Source organism: Streptopelia decaocto (assembly GCF_964273445.1).
Source record: "Streptopelia decaocto genome assembly, chromosome: 1".
Lineage (NCBI taxonomy): Eukaryota > Metazoa > Chordata > Aves > Columbiformes > Columbidae > Streptopelia > Streptopelia decaocto.
Window position 1 is genome coordinate 62,994,996 of NC_138663.1, and position 14,315 is coordinate 63,009,310.

The window sequence follows — 14,315 nt, forward strand, 5'->3', positions numbered from 1 at the left end:
CTATGGCTATGGTCTGAATAGCTCTTTGGGCAATTTGGAAGGGGAGGTGGGTGAGAGTTACTGGGGACAATGATGGCTTATTTTTGACTCACCTCTTCCTATTCTGTTGCCATCCAAAGTCTATATTGGGGGGAGAGCTGATGTGGGCTGTGTAGCTATGCACACACAGATAACTCATGGATCTGCATTCCCACTTTCGCAGATCTGCACATCTTCTTTCTGACATGGACTTCGTCACAGTCACACCTGCCCATGAGGCATTTGGTTTGGTTTGCAATTTCTAAGAAACCGCAGCTGGTTCAGTCTCAGGCCATGACTCAGCAGCGCTAGTTATGAGGAATGTGGTCTCTGCAACCTTGGCTGCTTCCAGAGCAATTTCAGGTGCACGTCACACTCTGTCAGCTACACAAAATTTTCTCTGATTTTTTTCATTTCTGGCTGCTGAGCACCTCTGACCATGACCAATAGGATAAGTGGAAATCTTTCATTCACTGATATGTACTTGGATTACCATTCCCAAAACAGAGGTGGTAGAGGAGGATCTGTGCCTCACTCAGCATCTACTTTGGGGAAAAGTTAGCATCTTGTCTTAAACTGCTGCTGAAGATGGGTTCATGCTGGACGTTGTATGGAAGCATCTGAGGTGCAGGCATATGTTCCCTTCTGCTGACTTGGCTGTGGTGACGCTAACCACAGCCAGCAAAGAGAAGCGAGCAACTGGGAACAGTAACATCTCAAACTGCAGCAGAAAGATTGGCCAGACCTCTCCTGTCAGCACTTGGATTCCCTTCGTGTTCATTGAGGAATTAAAAGTTAACTGAGGGTGGTGGCAAAAAATAGATTTGCCTGCCTAGAAAATGCTAAAGCCAGTATACTAAAAAGCAGAGGTGGATCTGAAGGCAGTTATCTCTCTTGGAATTCATGTGGGAATTAAACCACACATCATCCTCGTAGCACATATGCAATTTTATAATCACTGCTGGTATTTCACCTCAGGGTACTCTGTGAAGAATTAATTTCCCACCTTTTTCTAAGGAATTGAGGCCTGGGATTTGCTGTCAATCATAAAGGACAGTTTGTTGGCCAAATTAGATGCTTTCTGGACCTCAGAAGGGATTGAACATCCTGGGATGGGTGAGGATGTACCTCCACACCTCCGGAAATCAAACCAGGGGAACATGCACACAGAGAAATGCTGCAAGAAGTTAGGTGGCCATTTCACTTCCACGTCAACAGGAAAAGACAGTAAAAGGCTGTGCAAAGCATACAAGACACTGCTGTGCAAAGCAATGGCTGCAAAATTAAAATATAGAATGTTTTATTACATGCACTGCGGTGCTTCCTTTTCCCCTCCACATGTCTACTTGTTACAGAAAGGAGTCTCTTTCTTAATGAAAAAACACCCAATCTTGAACAAGAGGCAATGTAGACAATTTTTTTTTTGCCAGGGGTTAAAGTGTCATCTTTGCACAACACCACCCCCCCATCCCAGCAAACCTTCCAGCAGTTGAAAGATATAAATAGGGACATTTAGGGAGAAAAGCATATTTAAGTTCCTTTGAAATGTGCTTGGCTAAAGGAATATTTTTAAGAGAGGGAGTGGAAAAACAAATGGAAAATATTTTCTTTGAAAGGGAAAAAAAAAGCAACAAACTGTCCTTCCTAAATAGAGATACTTGGCTGGTGTGTACTTTTTGCAGCCCTGGGTCAGACCTTGCAAACAACTGCTAAATTAGGTCCAGCTACTTTGACGCTAAAAGCATGGAAGTGCCAATAATTAAGTTGCATCAGATGTAGGAAATGACTGATGTATCTGCCATGCTCAAGATAGCGAAGTTCACTGTGCTGCCATTTGACCGACCCCTCTCTCTTTATATAAGCAAAAAGAATTTTATTGTAAGGAAAATCAGCTGGTTTTGTACCTTTGTTTTGTTTTCTGAACTGCTAATCCCCTGAAGGTATAGAAGGTATTTGAAAGAGCAAACCAAAGCTCCCATAATTTAGTGTTATATTATTTGTTGTTGTATGGTTTGATTTAGTGGCTACTTATTATATCAGGTTACCATATAATTATCTTAATTATTGACTCCAGAAGTAAGTAGAGGGATTATGAGAGAGACAGGAAGGCCCAGTGGAAAGAGCATGGCTCAGAGAATCGAACACATCACAGCGTGCTCGTGGCTCCACTGCTCATTTACTCTGAGCCTGAACTCTTCCCTCAGCCAGCCTGGCCATGAAATCAGAAGGGATTGCAGAGACAGGACTCAGACGCTGACCCAGGATTCAAAGAGATTCAGGAGAGCAGTATAAAAAGGGCAGAGGGAAGTTCTGAAGAAGAGATGTAAAATTAGGAGGAAAAAAAATAAAAAGTTAATACACAACATAGCATGTATTTGCATCAAGATGTGGAGCACCTGTGTGGTCATTGACAAGGGTGGTTTTGCCTTGAAGGCCTGAAATTTGAGTCTGATCACAGCTGATTTCTAGCCTCTGCTACTTATTCCCCCTGCAAAATCAGGTAGCCCTTGGATCCCTTTCTGCAAAACAAGGATGGTAATAGTCATCCATCTTTGGTTTCAGCCTTTCAAATTATTGGAGCACAGCTCCTTGCACAGCCTTCAGCAATGGTTTTCATGACTTTGCTGACATTTGTGGCTTTTACTTTCCTAGCCCTTTGTCTGATAACCATCGACCAAAGCCAAAGATTTGAGTTAGTAGGCACTACTGCAATATAAAAGCAACATTGAAAGGCTGTCAGTGCAGGCTGTGCTTCCTCTATTGATAATATTTGATGTATACTGACAAAATACTTCATCTATTGACAAGCTGAGTTGCATCTTCTTCCCTAAGAGAGGAGCAGACACACTGGTTCTACTCAGCCTGTGCAAATTTCTTTCTCTGGTTTTGCTTTTCTTTCCCAAGCCAAAAAATGGGGACAATAGAATGTATCTATTTCCTTCCTAGAAAAGATCAGTTAATGTGAAATGGTGCATGGTGGCTTAGTGCTGAATAAGTGGGATATCCTAATCCAGCAAGGTATCCTTGTTCTATTGTACGCCTTTTCTGCATACCATCTGGAGTTGTTCTCTGCTTAGTATTTTCAGTATGTACCATATGTTTTTGCATGAAAATTCAATAAAATATGCATTATACATGAAAAGTGCTGTAGTAAATAAAGCAAGGATGGAATCCAGTCCCCTTTGTGAACGACAGGGGCCCCAAATCTTCATAAAAGGTTTAGTCTAGTCTGACGTCTGTGCTTTTCTCCAATTTACTCCGTGTCAGTCTTCAGGAGAAGCTCTAATTTGAAACAAAACTCTGCTTTCCTGACGAGGTTATTAGATGTACTTTGGCTGCCCTCTGCTGAGAGCACTCAATAAGACAAGGAAAACATCCTTTTTTCCAGGGAAGGTAGCAGCGGGACAAATTGTCTGTTCGTCCATGTACTGAGTCCTGTCACGGCTGCTGGTGGTTGACTGCGGTTTTGTGTCTCTCACAGTCTGTTTGCTGCCTGTCAGAGGGCAAAGTCTTCTGAGCTACATCCTTGTTTGGCTTTTAGTGCCCACCACTTGTTATCAAGGGCCGGCTGGTTCTGTAAAATTGTGAAAATGTGGGCTCAGGCATTGCTCACCACGTAAAATTAAGCAGCATTACATAAGGGGTGGCCACAGGAGCAAACAGGCTTCTCTCCCCAGGTCCCATCGCAATCCTGCTGGGTGGGATTTGAGCTGTACACCCTTGTCTTTGGGAAGAAACGAGGGTCCTGTGCAGATTTTCGTGCATGTATAAAACAATAGCTCTGTTGTAGCTATTAATGCTCTCTGTAATACCCGGCTTTTAATACTTCCCAGCAGGTTGATTTATTATTATATCTTCAGCTGGGCTGCACACCAAAGTGTTTTGATCATGAAAGGAATGCTATACACACATTTAATTACTGCCCACATTTTCGTATAATTTTATCATTTACTGTTTTAGATGAGACATCGAGTTCTTCTACAGAAAAAATGCTCAGTAAAAAATAGATGATTTAAAAGCTAATCTGAGATGAGTTTGGCGCTTAAATGTGAGAAAATGTAATTGTTCCTTTCTTCCTGCCTTTTCAGATGGTCCCTGATTACCAAAATGTACAAGAGCTCTCTTATCTGGACATGGTGATTGCAGAGACATTGCGCATGTACCCACCTGCATTCAGGTATCTTTTTTTTCCCCCTTCTGATTCTACAGGGTAGATCCCTAGCTGTATAAAATGGAAATCTGCTCTTGGAAGACCAATGTGCCCTTGGTCTCTGTGCCAACATCAATACTGCCTGTGCATTTGAAAGATAAAATGTGGCCTGTTGAAGGAAAACTGCATAATACTGGTAGTTCTAAAGCAGTTTTTTACAGCAGATTGGCCAAGATTTCTTCTTCACTGTTCTTCACATCCCCCAAGGTTGGAGGATAGAGCCATTTTGCAGCAAGACTGGCCTTAGAAAGCCAGACATTGCTGCTTCTGTATGCCTCGGGCTTTGGTGATACAGAGCAAGGACCTACCCCAGCCCATTGGCTGGTGTATGAGTTACCCTGTTGGCCATTAAGGCCCTAATGTGGGGAAGGGCTGCACATTCAGAATACTGTATTTTACATATGTGTTGAAACTGGACCCCTACTGTTTTGCACTTAGTACTGTGTTATACTAATATAGCTAAGATAATGGCTGCATCCCTTAAATTTGGAAAGTTTTGCCTCAAGTCACACAAGACTGATTTTACTAAGTTATATTGATGAACTGAAAAGAAGGGGGAAAATAATTAAAAAGCTGTTTGGTTGTCAAATATTCGAGTTATCATGAGCATAAATGCAAATATTAAGAATGGAACTTTTGAAGGGGTCAACTGGTTGCACTGCTTGTGAAGCCAGGGGAAAAATTCAGATTACTAGAAAGGAGCCAAAGCCAAGCTTGCAGTGAAAGCCTTTGAAAAATGCACCTCACGATTGCAAGCACCTTAAAAAAGCTTAAAATCATGTTCTCTTTTCCATGTTCACAAAGACCAGAAGTCAAGATGTTTCCATGGACATCTGCAGGGTTGTTCAGAGGGTGAATGTCAAAGCTACTTGCTCCTGGATGAGATGACTGGGCTTGACTATATTATACATGGTATACAAGTGGAAATTTTTTTGCCAGTTAAAACATCAGATATCTTTGAGTTTCAGCTGAGACACTGGGAAACAATCAATGTTCGTCAGATGGGAAACAGAATTAAAATAGAGCAAAGTTGTTCTGAAGTTCAGGTTGGCGTTCCTGGTTTTTATTGATCTGGCTTTTACCCTGATTGATGTGGAATGCATAGGACAGCCCAGTGCCTCAGAAAGATGCTAATTGCCTATGACAAGGATAATGCTGAGTTAGGGGAAAATACAGTAGTAGCCAAACTTGTTATAAAGTGAGTTGTTTTATTAAAAAAAAACAAAACAAAACAAAACAACAACAACAACAACAACAACAAACTTGCTAGCCAGAGAACTTTCTTTCTCAGAACTCACATTTCCACTGTCACCAAATTCATGTAAAGATGAGAAGGATGGCTTGTCAATGTGTTTTTTTAGCATGCCATTGTTTTGTTCCAGGTTTGGAGCTTCTGTTATTTATTTGCTTAGGAGAAAGAGAGAGATGGGTGACAGTGAGGAAAGAATGTATTCCTGTAATGATATCAGGCTGACAGCCCTGGAGCTGAAATCTTTGTTCAACTTTTTAGGTGCAGCGCAGGGAGCAGCAAAAGGAGCTCCTGCATGTTGTCTTGCCCCTGTTCTCCCCACTGGTGATGGGGAAGAGATCTCAGGCTGAAATAGCACAGCACCCACCTGGCTCTGGGCTGGTTTGGGGTCTGTAGTGACCGCCCAAGCACCAAAAGGTCTAGATCAGGGTCTACCAGCCAACATGCACACCCACACACCATTTTTAACAAGGTTCACAGACCCAAGCTCAGCTTTGGCAGGCAGCTTTTCTCAGCCTTCTTGTCATGATGAAGTTCCTAAGGACAGTCCTATTCTGTCACCACAGGGTGGGAGGAAACTGGAGAGTTTTGTTGCTAACGTTGTGCCTGTCTTTGATGAGTATATATGAACGGCAGTTTTCCAAGGCTTGTGAATTGGTGGTATTTTTGTAGCAGCAGCAGCAGACTTAACCCTAATATTAAAACCATCCCTTGCTAAGTTTCAGGTGCTGTCTCAATGTGAGGGAGCTTCTCAAATAAACAAACTCAAAACTATATTTGATATAATTTTTCCTGAAAGCAAACCAGCATACGGTTTCTGTCTGTTATTAGAGATGACTGACACATTTTGCCTGCAGTTTTCATTAAAAATTAGTCCAAGACCAACATTAGCAATAAATTGCAGTTTAACAGTTAACATTTTGGAACCATAAGCAGTCAGAAATGCTTTGCTGTGAAAAGGGCAAAAGTAAGCCAGCTGGGTTGGAGCTGTGTACTTCTGGGTGAAGATGAGTAACATGAGAAGACACTCACATCAGCAATGGTTGCTGTATTTATCTTCTGCGAAAGTGTAACTCCCGAAATTGTGAGGTCAATCCAGCTGAAGAGATCGACTTTTATGGTTCCCTTCTGCTGCGTTTTTACCTTTATTAATCATCTGGGATATGTGACACTTACTGTTGCAGGTTCACTCGGGAAGCAGCTAAAGACTGCGTAGTGCTGGGACAGCATATTCCAGCTGGGGCTGTCATTGAAACTGCAGTTGGACATCTCCACCACAACCCTGAGCTCTGGCCAGAGCCTGAGAAGTTTATTCCTGAGAGGTATGTGGAGCGGTGCTTTCCATTCTTAGGTCGAAGTCCTTATTTGGGCCTGTTTGGACCAAAGGTCTGCCTTAAATGCTGTTTCATGCATTAGGGTGGGCACAAGACTCCAGTCTGTCCAGCAGAGACACCAAATTCTGCTGCTTCTTCACAGCCACAGTCACTCGCTCTTCACCCAAAGTAGTATTTCCACCAAGAGGAGCACAGTTTAAAATATGTAATTTCTACCAAACTAGGCAAGTAGTGATAGTGGCGCATCCCACAGAAGGTGCAAGGACTGGTCAAGGTTGAAATGTGGCACAGGTTTTCAGATCTGTTTCCAAATCAGATGCTGCAAATAGTGTGATGTCTGGATGCAGAAATCCTGAAGTGAGACAGCTGGAGCTACCCAGGAAACTCATCCAGCTCCTGGCTGGTTTAGAGCAGACTTTTCACCTGAGATGTTTTAATGGCATGGGTACACTGTGAATGGGGATCCTACCCCATCTTCCAAGGGAATATGCTCTCTGCCCATAAGTTAGGATCCTGGGATCTTAGCTCTGCTTGGCAAGATGAATTTTCACATGGAGCATTTATTCTCTTTTCAACTGCGGGGGGCACTGTCAAGTTGTGTCTGTGTACCCTGCCCTATCTTACAGATGCTGAGCTGAGCTTACAGGGAGGGTTTCAGCTGAGGCAGTGCCGTGTGGAAGCACAACTGAGTTTTGTTGGCAGCTATATTTTAAGCTGCTCTGTGGGCAGCTGCATTTTAAGCTACCACTGCATTGAAAAGTCTACTAAGAGAAAAAGTGCACGCTCCATAAACACTTGGGTGTGATGCAGGCAGCCCAAAACCATCTTTGCCAGCAGGACAACGTGTATAGTGTAGGTGGGTTTGCCCAATGCTCCTTCTGCAGCAAATCTTGCCAGATGCTCTATCAGGCCATGAAGAAGAGCAATGCCAGGGTTAGAGAGGCCCAAACTTTTTGTTGGGAAGGAATGTTAGCAATAACTGGAAGTCAGGGCGTGGAGAGGGGAATGTTTAGCAACGCTTATCTAGAAATACTGTCTTAATTGTTTATTCACCACTTTAACAGTAGTATGAAAGCACGTTACAGGGTAAAATGGATAGTGGGGGCTGCAGTCCCCTTGACTCATACACTGCTGTTTTTTATGAATCTGAGATGAATTCCCTTTTGAAATTTCCCTGAGGAATGAAGCATAATTACTAACACTCTCCCCAGCTTGTATCAGTTGGTAATGTTAGTAAGAATTACAAAATAAGAGCTTAACAAAAAAATAAATTAATGCAGCTACAGCCTTTTTCCCCCTAATATTTAGTTTTGAAATCTGCCTCAGGAATAATACAAGGAAGACTTTAAATTTACCAGAATGATATATGGGGGTGAGCAAGGCAAGAATTGCACAGGATATGCAACAGTGCGCAGTACATGAGTTCATGTTCTTTTAGCCTCAAAGTACAGGCTTCTGTAGTACCCCCTGCAGTAGTATCCCAATTTCATTTAGGATGTCTAAGCCTGGGGATGGTGTTAGGAGAAATACACAATGTTATTTTTTTTTTCAGACTTCAAAATAGCCTGTATTACCTCTCCCCTCTGTCTACCCTGCATGAGTTCTCTGGGCCTTATAAGTCTGAAGTTCTTGCAAACTGTATCCAAAGAGATGAGAGATTTTCACAGATGACCCTATACATCAAGGACAAAACCTTTATTCACATATAGAACTGAAAAAGTAGTTTTGTACTACTAGAGCAGCTGTGAATACCTTATGACATGGGAGGACTATGTAGATTTCCATGGTAATGACGCTGCTGTGAAGGTTTCCTTATTTTAAGGAACCATTTGGATCAGTGACTCAGCACAGGCCAGGGTGAGCCTCACCTTGCTGATTATGCATTGGCCCTAATTACTTGTAATTAATTGGCCCTAATAAGTTGTAGTGACTCATGCTCTGTACTCTTGTCTGTCCAATACACATCTATCTTTGCAGATGTTGGCAAGGAGATTTTACTTTTTTTTCCTTTTGTACTACTGTTCAAATAGGAATTTTGTTTCCTTCCTTGTGAGAAAAAAAAAAAAAAGCCTCATTTCTAGCAGGTTGATCAAGTATTTTAAAGCTAGTTAGTTGATGCAGATCTGCATACAGATTGCCACATTCATCAGTCTCTCCAATTGGAATGAGGTACTTCAGCACTAAGAACAGAAATCTCTGCAGTTTCAGTGTTTCCCAACTGGGAACCCGCTCACTTTGGGTTAAGAACAGGAAGATTGGCTGTCCTGAATTTTAACAGTTCTCTTCCACAGCCTGTCCAATCCCATGAGATTTTGTTTCCCCTCATAAACTTCCAAGAGAAATTCCCGTTGTTCTACTTCTGTGGTGCAAGGCAGGGAAGCTCTTCTGCCAATTCTGGTTAGTTCACACTGTAGCCCATTAGTTTTCTCTGAGCTGTAATCCCTCCCTCATTCATCCAAATGTCTACACAGCTAGTGTGTCTGTACCTGAAGTTATCGTTCTTCTGAGCATGGTCTTTGAACAAAGGCAATTCATTAAAGAGAGGTTGGAAGTAATACTAATGTCTGCCTCTCCTCTCCTGGAATCACTAGCTGATGGTCATAAGTTAATTATCTGTTTACTTAAGGGTGTCATCCCCATCAGGACATAATCTGTCAGTAGTCTCTTTGACCTGTTCATTAAGACCAACTGAAATAACCACCCTTTGAGAACTAATTGAGAAACATGGAATCAGGAGCAAAAAGCATTTCTTGAACCAGTTTTCATCTCCGCACCTTCTAGGTTTACAGAGGAGGCCAAGAAGGAACGACATCCCTTTGCATATCTGCCCTTTGGGGCAGGACCCCGTGGCTGCATTGGCATGAAGATGGGTTTGCTGGAGACAAAGATGACTCTGCTGAGGATTTTGCAGAAGTTTCGATTTAAGACCTGCCCAGAGACGGAGGTTTGTACATGCAGATGCTTGAAGGCCACACTTGTTAACTTCATTGAGTTGACGCTGTGTCCTAGACAGGACAGCTTACTTGTCTTTGTGACTTTTTCTTCATTTGAGAAAATTTCTAGGGCCGCTTCCATAATAAGGAGCCATAAGAGGCCTGGACTACATGTTTTAATCAAAATGTGATATCACTTTTATTTTTTTCCAACAAAACAAACAGTTACAGACCCCTGTCTGGAGAGCAGTGTAGCAACACCTCAGCCAAAATATCTCCATTTATACAGGGTAAGAATGGGTGTACAACTTCCATGGGATCTCAGTACTTTACTATGTGCCTATTGGTATATACAGGGTGTTTCAAAATGATGAACCCAATTTGAAATCACTGTATTTCTGAAATAGGGTCCATCTTTTTGAAACACCCTGTATATTGCACCTGGCACTTATTTGGCAGCTCTAGAGTTTACAGAGATAATTTCTTCCTGTTCAGATCTACAATATACCTGGGCAGGCACTGCCTCAGCCTCTGGCTGTAAATTCTATTTAATATTATACTACCACAGCTAACTGTAAAACAAGTACTTTACAGCTTCCACAGTAATCCTGGTGTGAACTGGTCCCCAGCAAAAATGCCTGTCGGTACGTGGGGGTATTATACACACAAATACATATAACTGCTCTTTTTTCTTTCAGATTCCTTTGCAGCTGAAATCAAAAGCCACACTTGGACCAAAAAATGGAGTCTACATTATGCTAGAATCTCGCTAAAAGAAAATGTACATCCAGAAACCTCCTGAGATGGGACCCCTTCTTCAATGACTCACTTGGTATAATATTTTTCAAAACCCCAAAGACAGGTAGGAGCCTAAGTCCCACTGATGGTAAGCAGGTGCTGCCTCACCTCCTGTGGGAGATCCTCCAGTCACTTCTTAAAATGAGATGTGGGCTCCACAGTCATTTGGTGGTTTTGACGTTGCTGTGAATAATATTTGTAAAGAAGCGTCCCGCTTTCACTTGCTTTTCTACATTGCATTTGCTTACACTCATCTTTGAGAATGCTTTTTCATGTTTATGTTCAGTGAATGGAGCAGATGTTAAGTGCACACTAAATTCACAGTAGATTTTGATTACAATTCATTATCTTATTCATCCTTCTCATGCTTCTAAGTCCCTACTCTAGAAAAAGCCCAGGAGGCACCACAGCTACAGCAGAAGACCTGTGATCCACTATTAGTATGTTGGGTTTTATCCTGAATTCTGCTAAAAATCAAAGCAGAGACTCCTGCACAATGCTTAATCTATCCCAGTGTCTTTCTCAAAGTGGAAGGAGCTGCACCTTCTTCAGGCTTTTGAAGTTATTTGAAATACACTTAGATTAACAATTTCACTTGGCACATTGCATTGACTTGATTGAAGAGGAATGAAGAGTTCCCTTGTTTACTAGCTATGTTCCAGCAGCTAAGACCAAAGAAATGAGGTGGCATCCATTTTGCTAGTTACTGAACTGTTTTGGAAAGGTGGAAGAAAAGAAGATATACAAATTCAATGAAAGCAGGAAGACTGGAGGAAATTTAAGGGTATTCAGAAGGTGTTGTTACAACATCTACTTCACTGCTCTGAGGCCTTTCCTTTCCACGCGTTGCAGCTGACACCATCCTTGTTCGGCTCATTGACTCACAGAAGTTAAGAGCACTGCATGCACCAAAGCCAATGGCAATGACCAGAATCATCAGTCCCAGCAGCTCTCTTGATTCCTTGTGTGTCCTCAGAACAGGTCATGTCCCAAGTGCCTCACTCTGCTCAGGAGGGAACTTGTCTGGTTGCCCACTGCAGCAGCACCACCATGGGTCCATTCAAGCTGTATGGCTGCATACATCCATCTTCACAGCCAAAGCAGCAGTACACTCCCATGCTTCGCATTCCCTCCATGCTCTTTCCTACTGTTCTACAAAGCCCTTTAATCACCACACAGCTAGTGGACCATCACACAACAGTGACTGACCTGAAAAAAGAACCAACCAACACATTTCCTTCAGTGGGTACCACAAACTGGTTGGCTGTACAACAAAACCGTGAGACGAGATAGTCTCAGGGTCCTTTGATTTTTTTTTATTTTTTATTTTTTCTTTATAAATTGCAAAAATTCTTGTGGCATCATAAGAATAAGGAAGCACCTTTCAGTTCTTTGCAGATGTGGTCTGCTGACATACTCTGGGGTTTCCTTAGGTACAGCATTTCTCTTGGTGACATTATGCATGGAGAAGTATCATGGCAGGAGGAGGAAGACACTGACTGCTCAGCATCACTGCAAGGATTGCTGGAAGGAGCCATCTGCTCACTGATCCCCAGCTAGTTCCCTAGTTTCTCTCCAGCAAGCACCTTTTGCTGCTTTCTTCCCACATCCTGACTGAACACTGATCAATTTATTGTATCTTGCTCCTGGAAGATTTTGTCTCTTTCAAGGGATTTTTTTTTAACAGAACCGAACAGGTAGGAGTGGTGAAGTACTGACCTGGCAGTCTTGGAATTGTTCCTGTTTCCTTGGAGCATCGCTGGCACGCTACTAAGTGCCCTCTTACAGACACGCATTATATGAATTACCGATGGAGTGATTGTTATTTGAAAAGCAATATACTGTATATACTCTAATTTCTACACATTATTCATCATTTTTCCCTCATGAAAATAGCATGCTGGCAGCTGATTTTCTGTAGAGCTTGTATATAAACTAGCAAAAAGTTGGATGGGCCTTACCTAAAAATGTCCTACCTACCTGAACAAGCAGGAAGCTCATTCCAGTCTGAAGTCATCTGTCAAAGGCTTGTTTGTTTCTTCAATTTTTAAAAAATCTTTTTCTTCTTTAAATGACTTAACAGGACATTGCATGCTTCATTTTTGAACAAATGCTCCAAAACAAAATCAAGCTTCTGTCTTTCTTCAATACACTGTTGTATTGACTGTTCATCTGATTGCTGCTTGTATCCTCACTAAAGTGTAGAGCAGTTGAACAACTCATATTTTTGTGCCCGAACAGAGCACTATCATCTTGAATCCTGCTGACTCCACTGGAAAAAAACCAAACAGTACCGCACTGGCTGCAACTGTCCATCACATTTTACAGGCCTGGAAACTGCACCTAGAGTCTTTCCCAGCCACTTCAGAGTTGAACAGACACTATGTGCAAGTAAGCTCACTTGAGTCTGAACTAAGGTTTTCTCAAGTGTCCTGCAAATTTTTCTGGTTAGGAAGCATTACCTATTATCACCTGTCAGTTTGCAGTGGTATGGAATAGAGGAAATATTTTTGCAAGTGTGGGCCAAGCCAGATTCCTGGATGCACATCATCCTGTGTTCTACAGGCAGACCTAGAGAGACAGCTAGAGAATTAAGAAAGACAGAGAAAAGGCTGCCAACTTTCCAGTACTAAAGGAAGAGCCCCAAGCCATTTCTTCTTTTTAAACAACAGCTGCTGATACAGTCACCAGACACCGCACATTTTACCAGGGTATTTAACGATGCTGGGCCTCACCCCGGCTGTGTGGCCTCAGCAACATACCTAAAGAGTGAGCTGTATTGAGGGACCCGTGCTGCTTTAGCCCCCTGGAAGGACACATTTGCAAAAAATGAGACAGAGGACTGACAGCAGCTCTGCAAAACACAAACTGGTAATATCCTATTAATCACAGTGTGTCTGTCACCCATATAACATGGTTTCAAACTGATCCTGAACAGAGTTGGCTCTAGTATTCCTTTAAAAAGAAAACATGCAACATGAAAACATAATATCCTTAACTAACAGTGACTGTTAGCATTTATGGTACAGCATGCTTCACTCAACAGTAGTTGATACTAGGGAGGAACAAGGAAGCTGATTTTAAATAATTTCTCTCCTCAGAAACAGTAAGTGTGTTGTCTTGCATTGCTGAGCTGCGGGTTTGTTTAAAACCAGGTATGTCTGTTTTACAAAAGGGTCTCAGTTCTTCTCTGACAGCTGATACAAAGCAAATGATGCTTGGTAAAGGAAAGCTTCTATTAAAAACATCTTCTGGGACTTCGCAATGATTACAGAAAGCTGTCAGTATAAAGTGGTGTTTTTAAACGAGAGTGCTGAGACAGAAAACCTTTACAGTTTTGTACTTTATAAATAGCAATCCTGGAAAATCAGAGCTGGGTTTTAAAAATGGCTCTGCTTGCATGATTGTAAATTTGATCTATTCTTACCTGGCAATAAATTGCAGATTTTCCTTTGTGTGTGATACTTTCTGAAATGACCACCTTCTTATTTCCCTTTGTTAAATCATCTTTCCATCTTGAATCAGCTTTACCTAATATCAGACACTTCTGTGCATTCACAGTAATAAATATGCTAAAAGAATTAAAAGCTGATTTACAGACCTTTATTTCATTGCTTGGTTGCCACTGGCCCTGCTGTCTTTCTTCCAACTGTGAAAACTCGGATTAGTGTCTAAGCTGTTTGCTCCCTACACTGCTGGGTGCTAGGGCTACTTTCAAGGAGAGAGCAGGATTCCCTCAATCGCTAGGATTTTTGCAAGTAGAGATGAAGCCA

General features: G+C 42.0%; 1 protein-coding gene across 2 annotated transcripts in view; it reads left to right on the top strand.

The window, feature by feature from the left end:
* The window catches only part of TBXAS1 (thromboxane A synthase 1), a 236,937-nt gene extending 222,933 nt beyond the window's left edge, over positions 1-14,004 (top strand). For both annotated transcript variants that reach the window (XM_082045892.1, XM_082045893.1), the window contains 4 exons: positions 4,107-4,195; positions 6,662-6,799; positions 9,593-9,755; positions 10,443-14,004. In XM_082045892.1, coding sequence (XP_081902018.1) covers positions 4,107-4,195; positions 6,662-6,799; positions 9,593-9,755; positions 10,443-10,517 — 465 coding nt within the window. In that variant the 3' untranslated portion in view covers positions 10,518-14,004. The remainder of the gene's footprint in view (positions 1-4,106; positions 4,196-6,661; positions 6,800-9,592; positions 9,756-10,442) is intronic.
* Positions 14,005-14,315: the final 311 nt, after the last annotated feature.